General features: G+C 49.6%; 1 protein-coding gene across 2 annotated transcripts in view; it reads left to right on the top strand.

Annotated features, from left to right (window-relative positions):
* Positions 1 to 20,387, top strand: part of PITPNM3 (PITPNM family member 3) — a 90,231-nt gene that overhangs the window by 22,439 nt on the left and 47,405 nt on the right. For both annotated transcript variants that reach the window (XM_046675964.1, XM_046675963.1), the window contains one exon: positions 5,660 to 5,767. In XM_046675964.1, the coding sequence (XP_046531920.1) occupies positions 5,660 to 5,767 (108 nt within the window). The remainder of the gene's footprint in view (positions 1 to 5,659; positions 5,768 to 20,387) is intronic.

Below are 20,387 nucleotides of genomic sequence, written 5' to 3'. Positions count from 1 at the left end.
CCCCTGCCCTGCAGGAGGCCAGAGACTCAAAACTCAGAATCTCTGGTGCAGGATGGACTGGCAAAATGGAAGCATGCCGGGACCTTGAGTGCCTGAGCTCTCCTTGTGGCGATGAAGATTGCTGGGTGACAGGTGGTCTGGCCCGAAACCGTGGGTAAGAAGAGCTCAGTAGGCCAAGAAGGGACAGCTGGATTTCGCATGGTTCCTGGCCATGAAGTGCTGAGTTCTAGAGAGAAAATGAAGCTGTCTTTTGGACCCGCTCTTCCTAGAAGGGTTCAGGTCGAGGCGGAAGTGTCGATGTGGCGTCAGATGAGTTTACTGGGATGTGGTTGGACATGTCAAGCAAGGCCTGTTTCTATAGCAAAATGTGTGTCTTCATTTGGATAATATCAGTGCATCCTTGACTTTAAACTTCTACTTAGATGCAATAAACAGTGCAACTAGAGGAATCTTAAAAGCTACCGAGCATCTAGGTACAAACAAAGGCTCTTACCATGAATGTAACTGCTGGAAGGTAGGGTTAGTGGGAAATGGCTTGAGGGAGCAGGCAGGGGACCTGCCTCTTGGCCAGCCCTGCCCCTGCAGTGCTGTGTGACCGTGGACCGGTTGCACAGCTCTGCATCTGTAAATTGAAGGCGCTGGGCTTCACAGGTGTAGGGAGGGAAGTGTCGGCAGGGCTGGGTGTGAGAATGGGGATGGGGTGTGGGGGATGGAGCCAGGGCTTGTTTTCAGGGCACGTCTGGCCCTGGGTAGCTTGACAGAGAGCAGCGCCTGGGGCTCCCTCCTGGGCAGTGGGAGGGAAGTTCTCCTGGGTGGGAAGCTGGAAGTTTCTGCCTTTCTGCCTCTGCCCGTGTCTTCTGTGTCCTCTGTTCTCTTGCTCTCTCTGTGCCCAGCACCGGGGGTCCTCCCCTCCCCGACCTGGGAGGAGGCTGGGGGCTGAGGAGCTGGACTCTTTCTGGCAGAGATCCTGCTCATTGCCCTAACTCCCTGGTTTCTCAGAGCAACCAGGAAAGGCAGGTGGCACAGGGATAACTCATCCCATTTTACAGAGAAAGGCTCTAAGGCGGGGGCGGGTCTCATGGAGAATAAGGGGCACATCCCAGGTCTTCTCCTCCTTGTCTGGGCTTTTGCTGTGATCACACAGCCTGGGGTGGGGGGCAGCACTTCTAACCCCAAAGGGTGATAGGGAGGGTAGAGGAGAGCAGTGCATGTTGTCTGGGGTCAGAGGACCCAGGTTTTCATCAGGGTTGGGCCACTCACTGGCCGCTGTCTGACCTCAGGCAAGTCTTGAGTCTCTGAGCCTCAGGTCTGTCCTCTGGAACATGGCAGGGGTGAGGTGGTTTGTCTTGTGGGTGTAGTGGGAGGATGTCACTGTGGAAAGCTGGGCAAAGGAGCCCTCACAGAAGCAAACCACAATGTGTTACTGAGCCCGAGCCCTCCTTCTTGTTGGAGGAGGGGAAGTGGAGATGCGGATGCATGGAGCTGGCCCCAGAGGTTTCTGGGAGTGGGCTGAGTGGGGACCATCCCTCTGTGATGAAGAGAGAGCAGTGGTGATGACTGTAGGTGGGGGGATGGGGGCGAGTGTTACACAGCGACAGGGGAAGGTTAACAATTTTGTATCCCAGTGGCCCCAGAGCAATGCACGTCTTGGCGGTTGGAGAGATTGGTGTCATGGGCCTGATGCAAAGGGTGATGGAGGTATTGGACCGGCAGACTACGGAAGGTGACCGAGCCCGCAGCTCTGTGAGCTGGAGGTGACGCCTTCCTGGCACCGGACAAGGAGAGTCCCTGCTCTGAAGTCCTGTGGATCCAACAGAAACAAAGGCCCTGGGGTAGGAAAAAAGGCTTTCCTTATGGCACTGAAGGTTGTCCTTAAAGTGGTGTATCCAGGCATTGGTCGAGGTTAAAATCAGTCTGAGGTCAAGGCCAGGGTTGTGGTGCTGGTGGGTGAGGCTCAGCCGGGCACCTAGTCTGGGCAGAGGCTGGGACTCGGGGGTGAAGTAGGTGCAAAACTGTGTCTGCACCAGATGTCGCTGGGGATGAGAACTAGCATGCAGGGGACAGTCAGTAGAAGTTGGAAAGCAAAATCGACAACCAGGACATTTATCCAAATGAGCCCTTTGCGGCCTCTGTGGGCCCTGTTGGGAGGCACGTTCCACAATGAGGAGAAGTAGAGCAGAGACTCAGAGCTGAGCCGTGGTCCGTGGTTTGCTGAATGACTCCAAAAGGAGCTGTCTGGGCTGCTGCTTCCCCGTGTGTGTGTGTGTGTGTGTGTGTGTGTGTGTGTGTGTGTTTTGTTGCTGCCACTCAGGGGACAAGCCCATTGTTGCCAGAGTGAAGATCTGAAGGCTGAGTGTTGAGAGCAGGGAGAGAGGAGAGGCCCAGAGAGGGAGAGAAAGCATGTCTGAGAGGAGGGTGCGGGGAGCAGCTGGAGAGACAGGGATGGGGTGGAAGGGCAGAGTGTGCAAGAAAGCCAGGGAAAATATGAGAAAACAGGGAGAGAGCAAGAGAGACTCAGAGAGGATGGGGAGAAGGACACTCACACACAACCCCCACCCCCGCCAAGAGAGAACCAGAGAGAGTTGAAAGAGAGACAGTGACCCAGAAGGAGAAAGAGAAGACCGGAGAGAACAAGAAAGATCTGCAGGTATGGAGAGATCCTGAGGGGCAGGGGAGAGGAAGAAGAGAAGGAAGAAAGAGAAACCCGGAGAGTCAGAGAGATCCAGAAAGAGACATATCCGCCCAGAGAGAGGAGAGAGACAGAGACCAGGATAAGGAGAGAGCAAGAGCAGAGCAAGGGGGTGTGATGGAGGAGGCCCACCCAGAGAGAGGAGGCAGAGTGCCAAGAGCCTGAGAGAGAGACAATACAGGACCAAGAGCGACGGCGCTCAGGCGGAAGGAATCTGGTGAGACCAGGGCCGGACATCAAGCATGAGAGGAACATGAGGAGAATCTGAGAGGAAGATACATTTACTAGAAAGACTGACAAAAGACCAAGAGGGAAAGATGGAGAAGGGTCCTATACACAACTAGGAAAGGAGGGAGAGGCAGAGGGCTGTGCAGAAGTAGGCGTGCTGAGACCTCAGAGCCCTGGGAGGCCCCTCGGGGTTCTGACAGCCTCACATACGCCCCCAGGATAGGGCTTACACACTGTAGAAAAACAAGAGCTGGGCTGTGTAAGCCAGCTCCTGCTGAGCGCCTGCTTCAACACCTGGCCCTGGACCAGGAGCCCCGGCTTGCTCATTTGACTGTGTCCGAGGTTTTTACTGTTGTGTTTTCCACAAAACTGGATTCCTACAGGTTGGAGGTCATGTCTCACACTGCACACAGCAGGTGCTCAGGAATCCACTCATTGTAGAATGAATATTAGAATGAACAAGTGGGCCCCTGCATGCTTGGGTTACTGAGCCAAGAGACATAGGCACTCAAGGTAGGCTGCAGGTTGACCCCGACCACCCCATTCTGGAGCTTGGACACAATGTCCTAGGGGCAGACAACAGCATCACCGGAACCAAGAGTGAGTGTTGAGGCAGAAAGAATACCACATGCTCTGGTGGCGGTGGTGGTAATGGTGGTGGTGGTGGTGATGGTACCGTCATTGTCACATGCTCTTATCCACGTCTGTGCTCTTACTGTGTGCTAGTCATGCTTGTAAGCAGTTTACCTTCCTTATCTCATAAATCCTCACAGCAATCGTATGACATAGGTATTACTATGATACCATTTTATAGATGAGGAAACTGAAACTCATAAAGCTGAAGTTACCATCCAAGGTCAGATAGCTCAGGTGGCGCGTCTGGGATTGAAAAGAATCAATCTAACACCAGAACTGAGCTCTTAGCCCCTTCACGATTCTGCTTCCCCAAGAGTAACACTACCTGATACTTGTTTGCAGCATTTTGGCTTGTGTAGCTTTTTCAGATTTACTGTATCATTTGTCCTCGTGATAGCTTGCTAGAAAGAGATGCAGAACCAGAGTTGTTATTCCCATTTAAGAGATAAGAAAACAAGAACGGGTGAGGGACACGTGCAAAGGCGCAGGCTCCTATGTAGCAGAGTCTGGACTGGAACCCGGTCAGGGCTCTGCCCAGGACACAGTGCTGCTTTGAGGTCTAACCGGTGCCCAGATGGAACACACCGGGCTCAGGAATTGTCAGGGTGTGTGTGGTGCCTGGCCAGAGTGTCAGGTAGCCAATGCAGCATGTCCAGGGCAGGCCTTCAGGATGGCAGGGTTTAAGGACTCTTGAAATAGTTTGTCTGGATTTAAATCCTGGCTCTAGCCAGTGACCTTGGGCAAGTTACCAAACTCCTCCATGCTTCAGTTTCCTTGTCTATAAAATGGAGATTATAACAATTGTACCTTTTTAGTATTGTTACAAGAATTAAGTGAATTAATATTTGTAAAGTAGTTATAACAATCTTGGTGCTTAGAAAGGATTTGATATGTGTTGTCAAATAAATCAAATAAGGCAGGAATAATAATGATAATAATAAAATAACCCAGACCCCAAACAGAAATGGGGTCTGGATTACTGAGCGCTAGAGTTATTCAGAACTCTGGACAGCTCCTCAAGCGTCAGATCCACCGTATTGGTTCCATCTCCTCTGAAAAGTTCTTCGGAAGTGAAATGAGTCTCATCCCTTTATTCTTGGTTATCAGGAGCTTGAGGATTCTCCTCACCACCCTTTGATGTCTTTTCTGTAAGAGCGGGCGCAAAGCTCTTCACCAGGAAGGCCCATCTCTTTAAAGAGAGGCGGGGGCTTTCTTGTGGGTGTGTTCTTGAGGAAATCTCCTTTCTGGGATGAGGGACTGGACTAGATGTTTGTGGTTGATGGTGGGGACCCAGAGGCTTGTGTTCAGTGTGGTTAGGGACTGTAGTTGCACCGACTCCTCACAGAGAAATCACTAAGCTCGTACAGGGAAAGGGCAAGAATAGAGACAGGTTTTGGGGAGGAGTGGAGGGAGAATGGAGGCATTGATAGGTTCATAAGATTGAGATGTGGGCTGAGTCTCACCCAGCTCAAGGCTTCCTTAGGGCCAGAGGGCTTCCACTCTCCCAGTTACTCCAGAGCTGCTCCTGCCCCACTCAAATCCTGGTGGTTCAAATACTGATGGCAACGCACTTTTGATGGAAGAAATAGCTGTAATGTCTTTCACCTATGAGCACCCCTATGCACCAAGACCTTTATGCCATTATCTCATTTAATCCTCACAACAACTCTGTGAGTTAGACATTGCCAGTCCCATTCTACTGATGGGAAAATGGAGGCTCAGAGAAGTCAAGTAACTTACCCAAAGACAAACTGCTAGCAAGTGACAGAATTTTTATTTTTCTTCCCAAACACGTTTCCACTCAAGAAATATCACTCTTAGTGCTAGTAGGAATGGAGTCTTCTATGGGTTTTCACCTCTCTCACAAGTGTCCCTTGTTCCTTTCTTTCACTGTAACATATGGGGGCCCAGTAGGGTACAACAGTGCCTTCTTGCAATAAAAATTCCTGAATGTCTCATACCTGTCTGCAACTACAGACACCTTCAACAGTTGAGGTCTACCTCAACCCAAAGGAAGAAATCAGGAGTCCCTCCGATATAAGCCCCTGTTAGGGCTAACCGCACACAGCCCTGCCTGCTCATGCCCGTTGCTGCTTCTTCCCACAGAGGAGGTGGCGGAAGGGAAGAATGCCATCCTCATCGGGATGAGCCAGTGGAATTCAAATGACCTGGTGGAGCAGATCGAGACCATGGGGAAACTGGAGGAGCATCAAGGTGAGATTCTGCTTCTCTCATATCTGGAGTGTGGACATATGTGTGTCGCAGGGTGGGTTGAAGTGCTGGCAATGTGGGGCTAGAACTTGGGTCTTTTATGAAGAGCCATCTGTCTGTCTGGGTGCCTCCCATCCCTGAGTCTGTGAGCCCTGAATTCCGTGACCTGCAGGAACCCTCCTGAGGACTTCTGCAGGTCTTCTGTGGCAGAACAGCTCCAGGGGGCTTCAACAGAGCTTCCTTTGCCCACAGGATGACCACCCCAAGAGCATGGGGAATTAAGGGCAGGTGGCATGGTCCAAGCTCCTTGGATTGCCAGGTCTGTGGTGTTGGAACCTCTTGGTTCAGGCAGGGTGGTGACTGGAGGAACGTTTGAGAAGGGACAGAGGAGAGTGGCAGGAGTAAGGATTGTGACTTCCTTTGGCTGAGTTGTTGAAGAAGGAGAATGTGGCTGGGGATTAATTCAGGAGGTTCTTATGGAGGGGAGTTTTGACCAGGAGCTTAATCAGCAGACAAAGCAGCCATATCCTTTTAGGTATCCATTTGTCTGTCCTTTTGACCATCTTGCATCATTAACAAAATGTTCGTTGAACACCTACTATTTATAAGTGCTTAGTAGGAGAGACCAAAGGTGATTCAGCTGAGGTCTCTGCCCTGTGACATGTGACAGAGTATAAGTCAAGAAGTAAGGAGGTCAGGCTGAAGCTGAGGATTGTTGGGGCTGGAAGGGACAGGTAAAACTCATAGAAGGAAGCAGGAGAGGGGATCAAGGAAGGTTCCTGACAGTGAAGCTATGGAGCCAGGCTTTGAAATGCAAGTGGAGGATGTAGCTGAGGAGGTCATAAAATCTGAGATGGCAAATGGGGAAACCGAGGCTCAGAGAGGGGCTGTGTTTGATTAAAGTTACACTGGAGTGGGGCTAGAACCCTATCTGGGATCCAAGGTGCTAACGTGTTATCCTGAGGCCAGTGTTTTCTATGCCTCCTCCCTCCCTCATGTATCACCCCTCCTACTTCCCTCTGCCTCATCTCCTCTTTCCCGTCTTCTCTTGGTCCTATTATTCCACAGTCATGGATGGGCCAGAGCTGCTGACTGGGCAAGGCGCTATCAGGAGATGTTCAGTGAGGTGGTCCTGGCCTAGCCCAAGAGAATGGCCATCTTGGTGCTGGCCATCTTGCCCCTAGCATCCGTTCCTTTCCTTACCCCCCATCCCTGTCTCCTTGATTCAGAGCCCTCCCTCCCCACGCCAAAGTGCCCATCCTGAGAAGTGGACAGGCCTGGGATATTCCATTTTACAGATGAAGAACCCGAGGCTCAGAGAAGCTGCGTCTTGCCTGAGGCTCTCCAAGTGGGTGGCAGCGTCATGCTCAGATCCCCAGTCTGCTGATCCCCAGTCCAGGGCTTCCCATCCCAGACTGGACCAGGTTGGAGGTGAGGCACAGTTCTGGGTTCCTGTAAAGTCAGGTCCAAGAAACCCAGAGTCTTAAAGCAAAGTCCCCCTGGGCCACTGTCACATTCACAGAAAGGGCAGGCTCTGAGGCTGGTCCCCAAAGCCAGTCCAGAGACAATTTCCAGAGACAAGAGGCAGTCTTCACAGCCACACAGTTGCAGGTGGCCCTTTGTCTGCTCTTTCCTTCACTCCGGGAACCTGCAGGGGGGCCCCAAAGGGGTCACGGATTCCAGGTCCTGCCCAGGATAGGGCTTGGTAACCATGAAAAGACAAACCCAGATTGTCCTCACCCCCCCATCTGGTCCTCCCCTTCCCGCCCCCACCCCTACTTGTCTGCCAAAGAACGTGTGACTCAGACGCAGGGTGAACTAAGGAGGAGTGAGCGGGAGGCAGGGTGAGCGGGGAGGGCAGGGGAGACGGAAGCAGAGGGAGGCTGACGGCAGAGGCTGACGGAACTGCAGCTGTGGAGTCCCAGAGGTCTGGGTTTGACCCTTGGCCCCGCCACACTGTGGCTTTGTGGCCAGGGAAAGTCAGTCAGCTCTCTGAGCCTCAGTTTCTTCACCTGCGGAGTGGGGCAAGTACAAAAGTTGTGAGGATTAAATGAACCAATACTTGCAAAGTGCATTCGATAGCAGGTGATGATACTTCTGGAAGAGGGCGAGAAGGGAGAAAGCCTTGCACAAGTCATTCCAACGAATGCTTCATGGCGCTCACGGAGGATGAATTAGGGGCAGTGTTTGCCTGATTCTGGGAATTGATGCTATTTCCTCCCAGTACGGAAGGGGGAACAGGAAGGAGAGAGAGAAGAGCGGGTGAGGAAGAGGAAACCAGCCGTGTTTCCAGTTCCTTCCGAGTCCCATTCTCCTGTGGATTCCTAATGTGAATTCCCACAACACGACAGAACACACGCATTCATTTCAATAATCATTTATGGGGCCACAAGAGGGCCTCACCCTTTTAGGAGCGGGCAGCAGAGCGGAAGATATGATCCTAGGCACGGTTACCATGAGCCTGAGGAGAGAGCCTCTGGGGACCATTTTGGGGAGAAGCAGCTCTGCAAACACTTCCTGGAAAAGGCTGCAGTCCAAATTGGTGCATAGACAGAGCTCTCCTCCTGCCTCCTTCAATTTCCTGCCCTTACACTCAGGGCTCCCCCCAGAGACCCCCTCCCGGCTCACACCCAGGCTGGTCACAGCTACCCTTGGTGATGAGCCCCAACTCCATCTGCAGCCGAGACCTCTCTCCTGGCCTCCAGACTCGTCTTCTGAGTAGCCTCCTACTTGCTCTGCCTGGATGTCTGGAAGACTCTGCGTGTTCTGCAAGTTCCAAACGGAGCCGACCTTTCTTCCTGCGAAACCTTAATTACGTTTGAAATTCCATCTTTTATCTCCTTAGCCATTGAAGGCATATGTTGCATAGGCCCTTTCAGACTGCTCCATTGTCTCTGCTTCCTGAGGGTGCTAATTCTGGGGGGTGTGTGTCTGTGTGCGTGTGTGTGTGTGTGTGTGTGTGTGTGTGTGTGTGTGTGTGAGAGAGAGATAACTGCACCTCATGGGTTTTGTTTCTTCATTTTTATTGAAGAATAAAACTCGTCTTGGTCGTTCCTCGCCCCTTTTCTCTTCTCTGGGAATCTTGTGTGCCATGGGTTGTGACAATGCCCTTTTAGAGACGGGTCTTGCCTTTCTGCTGGGCCCGAGCGTTTCACTAATCTTGGACATTTTATATGCTAAATTTACAGTTGAGTGTTTCCATTCTACGTGAGTGGTGTAAATTTAGACCCCACACCCATGTGTGGCATGGGCGTAGGGTTTGAATTACTCATGTGTGACTTTTTTCCTTCTCACTGTCTGTGAATGGTTTCTTTACTGCTTCCCCCAAGGAGTTTTCTTTTTTCTTTCTTTCTTTCTTTTTTTTTTGGTGAGGAAGATTGGCCCCCAACTAACATCTGTGCCAATCTTCCTCTATTTTATGTGGGATGCTGCCACAGTATGGCTTGATGAACGGTGCTAGGTCCACCCCCAGGATCCAAACCTGCGAACCCTTGGCTGCCAAAGCAGAGCCTGTGAACTTGACTGCTACGCCACTGGGCTGCCTCGAGTTTCCTTTTTTTTTAAGTTCCTTTGTGGGTGCAGCAGCCCTTCAAGGATCCCTGCTCTACAGGGGGCTCCCTTTCGCTCATCTGCCACAGGCTGAGGCCACGTCTGTGGGGTTAACAATACAGTTTCCAGCCTCTAGGCTTGGAGCCTCTCTCCTCCTGAATCTTTCTGAATTTCTTAAACATGCTTTTTTCTTGTCTTCTATTGGGTTATTTATCTTCTTCTCACTTGTTTTTAGGAGTTCTTTATATATATGTATATATTCTGGATATAAATTGTCTGCGATGTATTTGAAATATTTGTCTCTTGAATTGTGCCACTTGGCTGAATTTTCTTATTAATTCTAATGGTTTGTTAGTTGATTCTCTTGGGTTTTCTAAGTTAGAGCATCATGTCATTGACAAATCTTAGCAGTTATGTCCTTGCCAATATTTACCCTGCTTACTTAGTTATCTTAGTAAATTGCATGGCACAGGATCTCCAGATGGATGCTGCGTAGCAGGAGTGATGGCGGGCTCTCTTGTTTGGTCCTGACTGTGATGCTGGGGTCTCCTCCCCCATTCCCCCCTCCCCTCCTCCCTAACTTCTGCCCCTCCTCCCCCTCATTTTTCTTCAGTTAAGTATATGGAGGTATGATTTCCATTCCATCAAATTCATCCATTTTAGTGTATGGTTCTCACTGCTGCTTCTTAAATTCCATGGGTTGCCTCCTCTTTCCTCTAGAATGTCTCCTCAAGGAATTCTTTCAGGGGGGGGAACTGTGGATAGCGACTTCCCAAGTCCTTGCATTTCTCCACGTGTCCTTGTTTCGCCTTCTCGCGTGAATGCAAGTCTGCTTGCGTTCGTTACCATGTTCCTCACGATCTTGGAAGACCTTCCTCATGGGTTCCTGCATTTAGTGTTGTTGGTGAGAAGTCTGAGGTAAATTTGATCTCATTCCTTTGTGGGTAGTCTGTTTTTCCCTCTTCTTGAGGTTGTAAGGTTTCAAATCTCTATTCTTTGTATTTTGAAGTCACAAACAATGTTTGTGGGTGGGGTTTTGTAGTCTGTCATGCCCACTTCTGGTGTTCTCTTTCTTCATTACGGTGACTTCTTGTTTTATTATTTCTTCAAGTATTTCTTTCTCTCTGTTTTCTCTTCCCAAAGCTTATAGTAGATAGATGATGGAACCATGTCTCATCTTGCCCTTCCTGTTCTTATTTCTTGGCCCTTGCTGGGTTCTGGAAGTATTCCTTGGTTCTGACCTAACCAAGAGCTCTCCAGTTGTTTCTTCTTCAGCTGTTTTCATTCTTCTGATCAGCTCTTCTGTGGAGTTTTTTTTTTTTTTTTAAACAATCATATTTTCACTTTCGTGCACTCTGACTGGTCCTTTTTCATAACGACCTGATATTGATTCATAGATGCCGTGGACTTATTCTGTGCTTTTCAAAATCTCCATCTTGTTAAGTTTCAGAGTTTTCTGGTAGGTCAGAGGTGGATGGGAAGACCATACACACTTCGGATTGGATTAATTAACCAAAGATCCATAAGTGAGATTATAACAGAGCAGGAGCAAGCTTAATTCTAATTATCTAAGGAAGCACACAGCTATCATTAACGCCGTCCGAGTAAAGTAGGTCAAGCCAAATTCTTTTTTTCATTGAGACATCATTCACGTGCCACAAAATTCACCCTTTTAAGTTGTTCAATTCAGTGGTTTTTAGCATGTTCCTGAGGTCGTACTACCATTGCCACCATCTAGTTCTAGAACATTCTCATCACCCCAAAAAGAATTCTCATACCTATTAGCAATCACTCTTCAAGTCCTCTCCCCGAAGCCCCTGGGATTTCATATAAAGGGAATCAAACAATGAGTGGCCTTTTGTATCTGATGTCTTTACCTTAGCATAATGTTTTTGAGACTCATCCCTGTAGTATGCGTCAGCACTTCATTCCCTTTTACGGCTGAATAATATTCCCCTGTATGGGTATACCACGCATTGTGATCCATTCATCAGTTGATGAAAATTTGGGTTGTTTCTACTTTTTGACTAGTTACGAATAATGAAGCTATAAGTATTCATGAATGTCTAAGTTTTTGTGTGGACATATTTTCAGTTCTCTTGGGTATATACCTAGGGTGGAATTGCTGTATCATATGATAATTCTGTTTAACTCTTTTTGAAGAACTGACAAACTCTTTTCCAAAGTTGCTGTCCCACTTTACATTCCTAGCAGTACGGTAGAAGAGTTCCAATTTCTCCACATTCTTGCTGACACTTGCTATCGTCTATCTTTTTTATTATAGCCATCCTAGTGGGTGTGAAGTGTTATATCATTGTGGTTTTGATTTGCATTTCTCTAATGACTAATGATATTGAGCATATTTTCATGTGCTTATTAGTTATTTGTTCATCTTATTTGGAGAATGTCTATTCATATCCTTTGCCCATTTTTAAATTGAGTTATTTGTTTTTTTATTGTTGAGTTGTAAGAGTTCTTTGTATATTCTGGACACTAGACCCCTGTCATCTATATGATTTCCAAATATTTTCTCCCGTTCTGTGGGCTGTCTTTTCACCTTCTTGATAATGTCCTTTGGAGCACAAATTTTAAAAATTTGATGAAGTCCAATTTATCTATTTTTTCTTTTGTTTGTGCTTTTGGTGCCATATCTAAGGCACCAAATTACCTAATACAAGGTCATGAAGGTTTACTCCTCTATTTTTTCTTAAGAGTTTTATAGTTTTAGCACTTATATTTAGGTCTTTGATACACTTTGAGTTAATTTTCTATATGGTGTTCAACTCCATTCTTTTGTACAACTGTGGGCAACCAGTTGCACTAGCACCAATTGTTGAAAGACTATTCTTCCCTCCATTGAATTGACTTGGCACCCTTTATAAAAATCAATTGATCATGTATGCTGGAGACATCTGTGTAAAGATGTTCAGTGGCATTTGGATGTAGCATTTAGTAGCTCAGGAGATCCATCTGGGCGGAGGCTACAGATCAGCATATAGATGGTATTGCAGCTACGGAGGTGAAGGAGATCCTCCAGTTGTAAAAACAAGGAGAGTCTGGGATAGAACTCTGTAGTTACATAAATGTTTAAGGAGAGGGCCAGCAAAGGTGACTTGATTTTCTGTGTAGGAGGGAAGCTGAAGTCCCCAAGGTTTAAGAGTAGAGGGTGTTTCAAGAAGGAGATGATCACGTCCAATAAGATGAGGACTAACATGGGCCGATTGGATTTATCATCTAGGTTCGTGGGAATGTTGGAAAGGCCACTTGTATTGGTGCGATAGGAACTGGATTCTGTCCCCAGTGGAGTGAGACATGTTTTCATCCTCCATCTTAATAAATGACTATTAAAAAGATCATAAAGTTCTTTCTCAAATGACGGGAAAAAAAATCAATTGATCATGAGCATGTGGGTTTATTTCTGGACTCTTAATTCTGTTCCACTGATATATACATACATCCTTATGCTGCTGCCACACGGTCTTGATTACTGTACAGTTGTAGTAAGTTTGAAATCAGGAAGTGGGAGTCCACTAACTTTGTTCTTCCTTTGCAGGTTTGTTTTGGCTTTTCTGCATTCCTTGCATTTCCATATGAACTTTAAAATCAGCTTGTCAGTTTCTGCAAAAAATTTTGATAGAGATTGTGTTGAATCTCTAGATCAATTTGTGGAGTATTGACATCTTAACAATCTTAGTCTTCCAATCCATGCTCATGGGATGTCGTTCCATTTATTTAGGTCTTCTTTAATTTCTTTCAGTGATGTTTCATAGTTTTCAGTGTACAAGTCTTGTGTTTGATTTGTTAAATTTATTCCTAAGTGTTGTATTCTTTTTGATGCTATTGTAACTGGAATTATTTTCTTAATTTCATTTATGGATTGTTTGTTGCAAGTGTCTAGGAATACAATTGATTTTTGTATATTGATCTTGTATCCTGCAACCTTGCTGAACTCACTCATTTTTTGGGGGGGCATAATCCTTAGGATTTTCTCTACACTAGATCATGTCATCTCCAAAGAGAGGTACTTTTACTTCTTCCTTTCCAATCTGGATGCCTTTTATTTCCTTTTCTTGCCTAATTTCCCTAGCTAGATCCTTTAGTATAATGCTGCATAGAAATGGGGAGAGCCAGCATCTGGTTTTGTTCCTGATCTTAGGGGGAAAGCTTTCAGTCGTTCTCCATTCAATATGACGTTAGCTGTGGGTTTTTTGTAGTTGTCCTTTGTCTGGTTGAGGAAGTTCCCCTCTACTCTGAGTTTGTTGGTGCTTTTGTCGTGAAAGGGTATTGCATTTTGCCAAATGCTTTTCTGCACCTATTGAGATGATCATGTGGTTTTTGTCGTTTCTTTTATTCATATGATGTATTTCATTGGTTGGTTTTCACATGTTGAACAACCTTGCATTCCTGGGATAAATTCCATTTGGTTCTTGCCACATCGCTAATCTTTCATGCTCAGGGTTTATGTATCTCTTCCAGAATAATTATACTAACAGTCTATGAGCTGACACTTAAAGGGACTATTTACCATCAGGGCTCTTCTTGTTTTTGAAACAGTGTCATCAAGGCTACGTTCTCATCGAGAGGAAGGAAGCAGTCACTGCCTGGGTGTCCCTGATCAGTTTCTGTGCCTCTAGCTTTCCAGATGTAATCTTTCCTGCTCTTCATCCCCTGACTCTAGTTTATGTCCTTGTATCTAGATGTGCGCTCCTCAAAGAGAAGTCCCTGGACCAACAGCGTTAGCATCACTTAGAAACTCGTCAGGAATATGAATTTTGGAGCTCCATCCCGGACTTCCTGAATCAGAAACTCTGGGAGCAGGGCTCAGAATCTGTGTTTTAACTGGTGACTTGGGTGCTTGCTAAAATGTGTGAATCATTAATTATTATGATACGTTGGTTCAAAGAATCCACAGACCCATTTGCCTGTGCTCTGCTTGCTTCAGTCATTGAGTTGGATGTCTTTCTTCCACGCTGTTGGTTTTCCTCTAATATTTAGAAATATTTGGACGTGTACTCCACTTTCTCCTTGCAGCTCCCTCTTGGCCTGTCTCTGAGTGATGTATCTGTTTACTGCAACCTGCTGTCATCGGATTCTTGGGGAGGGTAGAATATGCTGCTGGGTGGGGGTGTCCTGCCCCTCAAACATTCATTTCTTCTCACACCTGGGGACAGATGTGTCTGCTTAGCACAAGCAGAGGTTGGGGTGAGGACCAAAGCACCTGCTCCTCTTTCACGGAAGCCCAGACAGTTGCAAAGCTTCCTTTGCTCCTGTATTCTCCACCCATGAGCCTGCTGTCTCCTCCGAACTGCCCCCACCTTTGGCCACAGACCTTCCTTTGCAAGATTGAAGTTATGGTTTCTTCTCTGCTGGGTCGGCTTTATGGGCATTTCACCTTTGCAGCCACACAGAGCTCCATACTCAGAAGGGCCTCGCGCTTGATTTTATGCTTTGCTGTTGCCATCTTGAAATTCTTAATTTTGAACAAGGGGCCCCACATTTTCCTTTTGCATGGGTTCTGCAAATTGTGTAGCCAGTCCTGCTCCCTCCATCACATGTCTCTGCCTTCTGCCTTTCAGGAAGGCCTCACAATTTCTGGTCTGCTAAGGACATCCCTTCTTGTTTTACAGTGCTACCAAAGATTAATTCATAGAAAAATATTTAATGTCGTTTTCTGGAAATTTGGGGCAGGAGGAAAAGGCTGGATCGTGTTGCCAGTTTACCATCTTTGTCCAATCTTACTGTGATGCTTCTAAAATATAAATCCAGAAATATCATTCTGCTGTGGAATTGGCAACTAGGTCTCCGTTGACTGCAGAATGAAGTATAAATCTCCCAGCCGGGCATGTGAGGCCATCACAATTTGGTTCTGCCCTTCCTTCCAACAGTTATAATTGTCCAGGGTTAGTAAGTTCCCCGTCACTACAGGAATCAGACAATCCTGGAATGGCCACCATGAGGGATATTACAAAGGGGCTGTCGGATAATTGCTAAATCTGACCATCTCAAGGTTATCTCACTCTGATATTCATGACTTCCAGGCTGTACCTCCCCTCCTCTTCCGTTCACCCTGTGTTCTAGCCAAATGTCCAGGGCTGCTTGCTGACCCATGAGCCCCCTTGAGCTCGTCAGCTTCCTGCCTCCGCCCCTGCATTTCCCCTGACTTCATCCCTAGCTCTTGCAATCCTGTGCGCTTCCTTAGGGAGCCTCCCCGATACCCCAGCCTCCCCCAGAGTGCCCCCTCCCAGCCAGTCCAGCTTGGACTGTCCCCTGAAGCGCTGACCATCGGCTTACACTCGTGCCTGTCTGGGTGTGTGCTTTGCCTCCCTTTCTGAACCCGAGGCAGCGAGGGGCTCAGGGTGCATCCATGCACTCCCTCCCTCACTTATGCATTCAGCACACACGCCCTGATACTTACTCTTTGTCAGACCCTGTGCCGGTCAATGTTGGGGACACATTGATGACTCAGAAATAGACTCAGAATTGATCGGCTCCCAGACTCGGGGGTGGGACAGTTACAGCCCAGTGAGCTAATTGCGCTAAAGAGAGTGGGAACAAAGCACAGAGGGATGAGAGAGGACGTGGAGCTTGAGCTGAGACAAGAGGTGCTAAGGAACCCTTTCTGGGCTCTGCACAGACCCATGAGGGTGCAACAGGCAGGGGACAGCAGGTGCAGGGATATGTAGGGAGGTACGAGAAGGTAGGGGAATTTGGGGAACCATGCAGAGTTCACCTTGACTCAAATTGGGGTGCAAGGCGTTGGGGTGGGGGATGGTGAAAGGAGCAGAGAGGTCTGGGAGAAGAAGAAGAGTGGGAAAGCTGAAGACAGAGGCCTTGAATGTCAGGCTGAGGAGCTGGGGCCTTCTCAGGAGGGCCCCGGAGGACCCATGGAATAGTGTAAGCAGGGGAGTGACAAGCCACTTTTTAGAAAGATCATTCTGGAAGCCAGTGTAGAAGATAGTAGGAGAGGGGCCAGGGAATGAGTGTGGAGGGGTTGCGATGGGCTGGGTGAGAGAGCATGAGGGTGCATCTTGGCCCTGCAACTCAGGAAAGGCTGAGTATCTGGGGAACCCCCTGCACAGGGAGGGGCAGTGGGTCTTCCCTTTTCAGCCCTACTTCCTGAGCTGGGTTTCCAGGCCAGGCCAGAGCCTGGTTAGGGCTCCCAAGGCCTGGAAAATCTCAGGACTTCAGCTGCTCCCGTTCCTGCTCCATGTGGTCTGCCCAGATACTTCCTGGCCTACCGGGGGGAGAATTCCCAATTCCTTCTTCCCCAAGGCCCGGTCCGCCTGACTTGCTCCCCCAGCAGCCACCTAACCTTCCCCTGGGAGGCAGGAAGATGCTCCTGTTTCAGCTGTTTGGTGAAAGCACTTCTCTTCTTGGCTACACATTTTGCTTCTCTTGCTCTTGGGGAGCTCCCTGTTTGTTGGAAGGGGACTGAACAGAGGAAATACAAAATCACAGGAAACCACTGGCGGGGCCTGGAAGCATCTTCTTGCAGGAGATGATGTGGCTCAGAGGCGCAGGGCGTGTGGGTGTGGTACAGGCAGGATGAGCAGGTGGCCCCATTTCCAGCCTCTGTGTATGTAGCCCGTCCTGTTTGCAGGAGTTTCTGGCAGCTTGTGCATTTGAAGATGGCTCCAGCTGAGGCGAGGCTGCGGGGCCCAGGGGCCCTGGAAAGCGCCAGGCCAAGTGGGGTCTCATTTAGGCGGTGGCTGAGCCAGCTGCACATCTGGTTAATCGCCGTCATCCTGGGAGCCTGCTAATCAGAGAGCCGAGTCCACAGCCGACTCATCTGCTCGCTTTCTAGTGGCTGCGATGGCAGACGGAGCAGAGCCGGCCAGCTGGGCAGGGAGGCTGGCTTCCTGCTGCCGGGCTCCATACTTTCCTTGAAAAACAGCAAGCTCCTTCTTGCCCAGGCCTGTGGCCTCGCCAGCCACCTGCCCCTTGGATGCCTGGCTCAGGCGTCACTGCAGAAGACTCTAGGCCTGACCCCAGTCAGCCACAACCCCTGGTCCCTTCTCCTCTCCTCCTGCTCCCACTCCTCAGCCTCTGACTGGTCGCAGCCTTCGTCTGCCTCGATGACTCCCCACTTCAGCAAGCACTGCCCACACTGCCCGAGCCATCTCTGGAAGCCCCTCTCTAGAAAGCCCCCTCCGTAGGAGGCAGGGGTGAGAGAGAGGCCCTCAGCAGAGTTGGGTGTTGAAAGGGACCACATCTAGGCCTTGGGTAAGTGGCTTCATCCCGCTGAGCCCAGGTTCCTGGTCTGCGAAGGGGTCTTTTTTGCACAAGTGTGAAATCACAACCATCTCACAGGTGGGGAAGCACTGGGCGCACCACAAGCTCCTTTCCCGTCTACACAGCTGAGCCCACACTCGCGGGATTGGCTCTGAACTCCCATCCTAATGTCTTCCTTCTCCCCGCCTGATCCCCGTGTGAATCCCATGCACCAGCGTCTCAATGACCTCCGCCCCCTGCCTCCTTCCTATCTCTGCACCCTGCTTCCCAGCCCTCCCTTGAGTGACCTGCTCCACCTCCTCCCAGGCACAGGTGCCCGTGGCCGTCCTGCCTGGGCTACACGTCACAGGTCCTTTCCGGTGATGAAGTGTCGCATGGTATCAGCATCTCATTAACCATCCAGGTGCGCTGCTGCTGCTGGCGCCTGGCCGGCCCCTCAACCAGACACCTCCCCTTCTCCCAGGGTCTGGCATGGAGTAGGCGCCCAAGAAATGCCCTGGGTGCTTGTGTTGTCCAGGGCTTGTGACCAGTGCTCTAAAGGGTTTGGGACTTAAAGTTCTGAATTCTGAATAATTTTGTCTTTACCGTTTACCCTGAAGCTCAGATCTGGGCTCCACCTCACACTTCCCCTGGGCCCCTCCATCAGAAGGAACCTTTCTCTCCTTCTCTCTCATCACCCCTTGACTTACTCATCTCCGCATCCCCCTCAGCCCTTGGCCCCTAGCACCTGGCCCCTGGTGCCTGGAGCCTGGCGCCTGGCAGGTAGATAAAAGGTGTTTTGTAAATGAATGTCTTAATCTTCATGTTAGGCCTTGTCCTGCTGGGTGGCAGGAGCTGACCTCCCCAGTGGGCATCAGCTGGTGCTCAGACGTGGTGCTGGCCTTCTGTCTGACCTACGCATCTGACACAGGTGCTTCCCTGCTCCCATCCCCATCTGTGCTGCTCTTGCACCCTGGGAAGCGGTCTGTGGCCACCTCATCATGCTGGCTGGGGGACAGGACTAGGAGGGTGCCAGGCCTCTCTCTCTGTCTGGGTCCCTCTTGGGCACAGGCTCTGGCACGACCCCTGGGCCCAGGAAGCACTGTGAGCTGCACACCGCATTAAGCTCTGATTCTCTCCATGCAGCTCCACCTGGAGGCATGATGCAGACAAAGAGACAAGGCCTTGAGCCACTTGTTCAAAGTGAATAAAATAACAATAGAGCAATCCTCACTTACTGAATGCTCACTGTGCGCCTGGCTGTGTGCTAAGGGCTTTGCACATATTAATCATTTGATATTCACACTAACCCTTGAGGTAGGTACCTCTGCTATGCCCGTTTTATAGACTGGAAGACTGAGGCACACAGAGGTTACATAAGTTGCCCGAGGGTATACATTAGTAAATGAGGGACCTGGATTTGAATCCAGGTGTTTAACCAGAATGCAGTACCACCCGAGGACTTTCAGTACCTGTAGGATCCTTAGAGTGTTGGACTCACATTGTATTGTGGGAATGAGGCCCAGAGAGAGAGAGCGACTTGCCTCAGGTCACACAGTGAGTCACTGGGGGCCTGGAATGGAATCTCAGCCTCCTAACTCCAACTGTCTGCTCTTTCCACTCTTTGCTCCTGCCCGTGAGGGTGCTCAGGGCTTCTGACCCTGTGGAAGAGGGGGATGGACAAGGATTCAGGGACGAGAGCCGTGAAGGCAGCGCCAGCAGGCAGGGGGCTAGGGAAACAGGTGATGGGTTCCAGTGGATGGCCTCTGGAATGCTTCATTCACATGGAAGGGTGTCGCCCACAAGCCCTGGATTGTTGGTGGGGAGGTGGCGGAGTTCCCTAGACGGGAGCTGCCCTCGAGTTCTTCTGCAGGGGAGGGAACAAGGAGCTCTGCGCAGGGAAGGGCTTTCTGGGCCCCCAGGAGAGGCCTGGAAGTGGCTTCTCTCGAAGCTGTGGATACATTTTTTGCGAACTCAGACTTGCTCAGGAAGCTGGGGGCGCCAGGCCCCGTATCTGTAGGTTCTGCCAGCATGGTCAAGTTCAGAAGAGACAGTCCTACCTGGGCAGCAGGATCCTCCTCTAGCTAGAGTTTTCAGGCTGGAGGCTGACCTCTACATGGCTTCCCCCAGGCCCCAGACCCCAGTCCAGCCATCTTGTTCTGTCCCCCAGGCCCAGACCCCTTGCCCTGGGAAGCAGGAAAGGCAGAGCTGGAGGACGCTTCAGCTTGGTGGAGTGCCACCTTCTGTCAGTCAGATGCGAATAATTGAGACTCGAAACATATGGTGCAGCGGAGTGAGGGCTAGGACTGCCGAAGCCACAGGCTCCGGGCTGCAAAGCCTTGGGGGCTCTGAGAGGACTGTTGACTGACTGCGCTCCCACTGGGCTGGGGTCTGGTGAGCTGAGGACTGCAGACTTCACTTCTCAGATTCCAGCTTCACTGTGGGTTCAGGGATGTCAACTTAAATGCAAATTTGCTGGTTATTTTACCCTCAAGTTGAATTTATTTGAGAATAACCAAAAAATTGCAATTTGGGATATGCATGCTATGGGGAACCATAGACAAATCCAGAAAACAAAGGAGGGGAGCTGCTTTTATGGAGAAAAATGGGGAGTAGGGAGAGGCTGTTCTAAAGGAAAGTCCATTGGGGGAAATAGTTCAGGGCAGCAACGGCTTCTTATTGGCTGAGCTGTGGCGTTTCTCATTGGCTGGGCTGTGGCATTTCTCATTGGCTGAGCTGTGGCGTTTCTCATTGGCTGGGCTGTGGCATTTCTCATTGGCTGGGCTGTGGCATTTCTCATTGGCTGGGCTGTGGCGTTTCTCATTGGCTGGGCTGTGGCATTTCTCATTGGCTGAGCTGTGGC

The sequence above is a fragment of the Equus quagga genome, chromosome 11, assembly GCF_021613505.1.
Source record: "Equus quagga isolate Etosha38 chromosome 11, UCLA_HA_Equagga_1.0, whole genome shotgun sequence".
Taxonomy (NCBI): Eukaryota; Metazoa; Chordata; class Mammalia; order Perissodactyla; family Equidae; genus Equus; species Equus quagga.
Note: the sequence above shows the minus strand (reverse complement) of the source record. Positions and strands in the feature narration are given on the sequence as shown.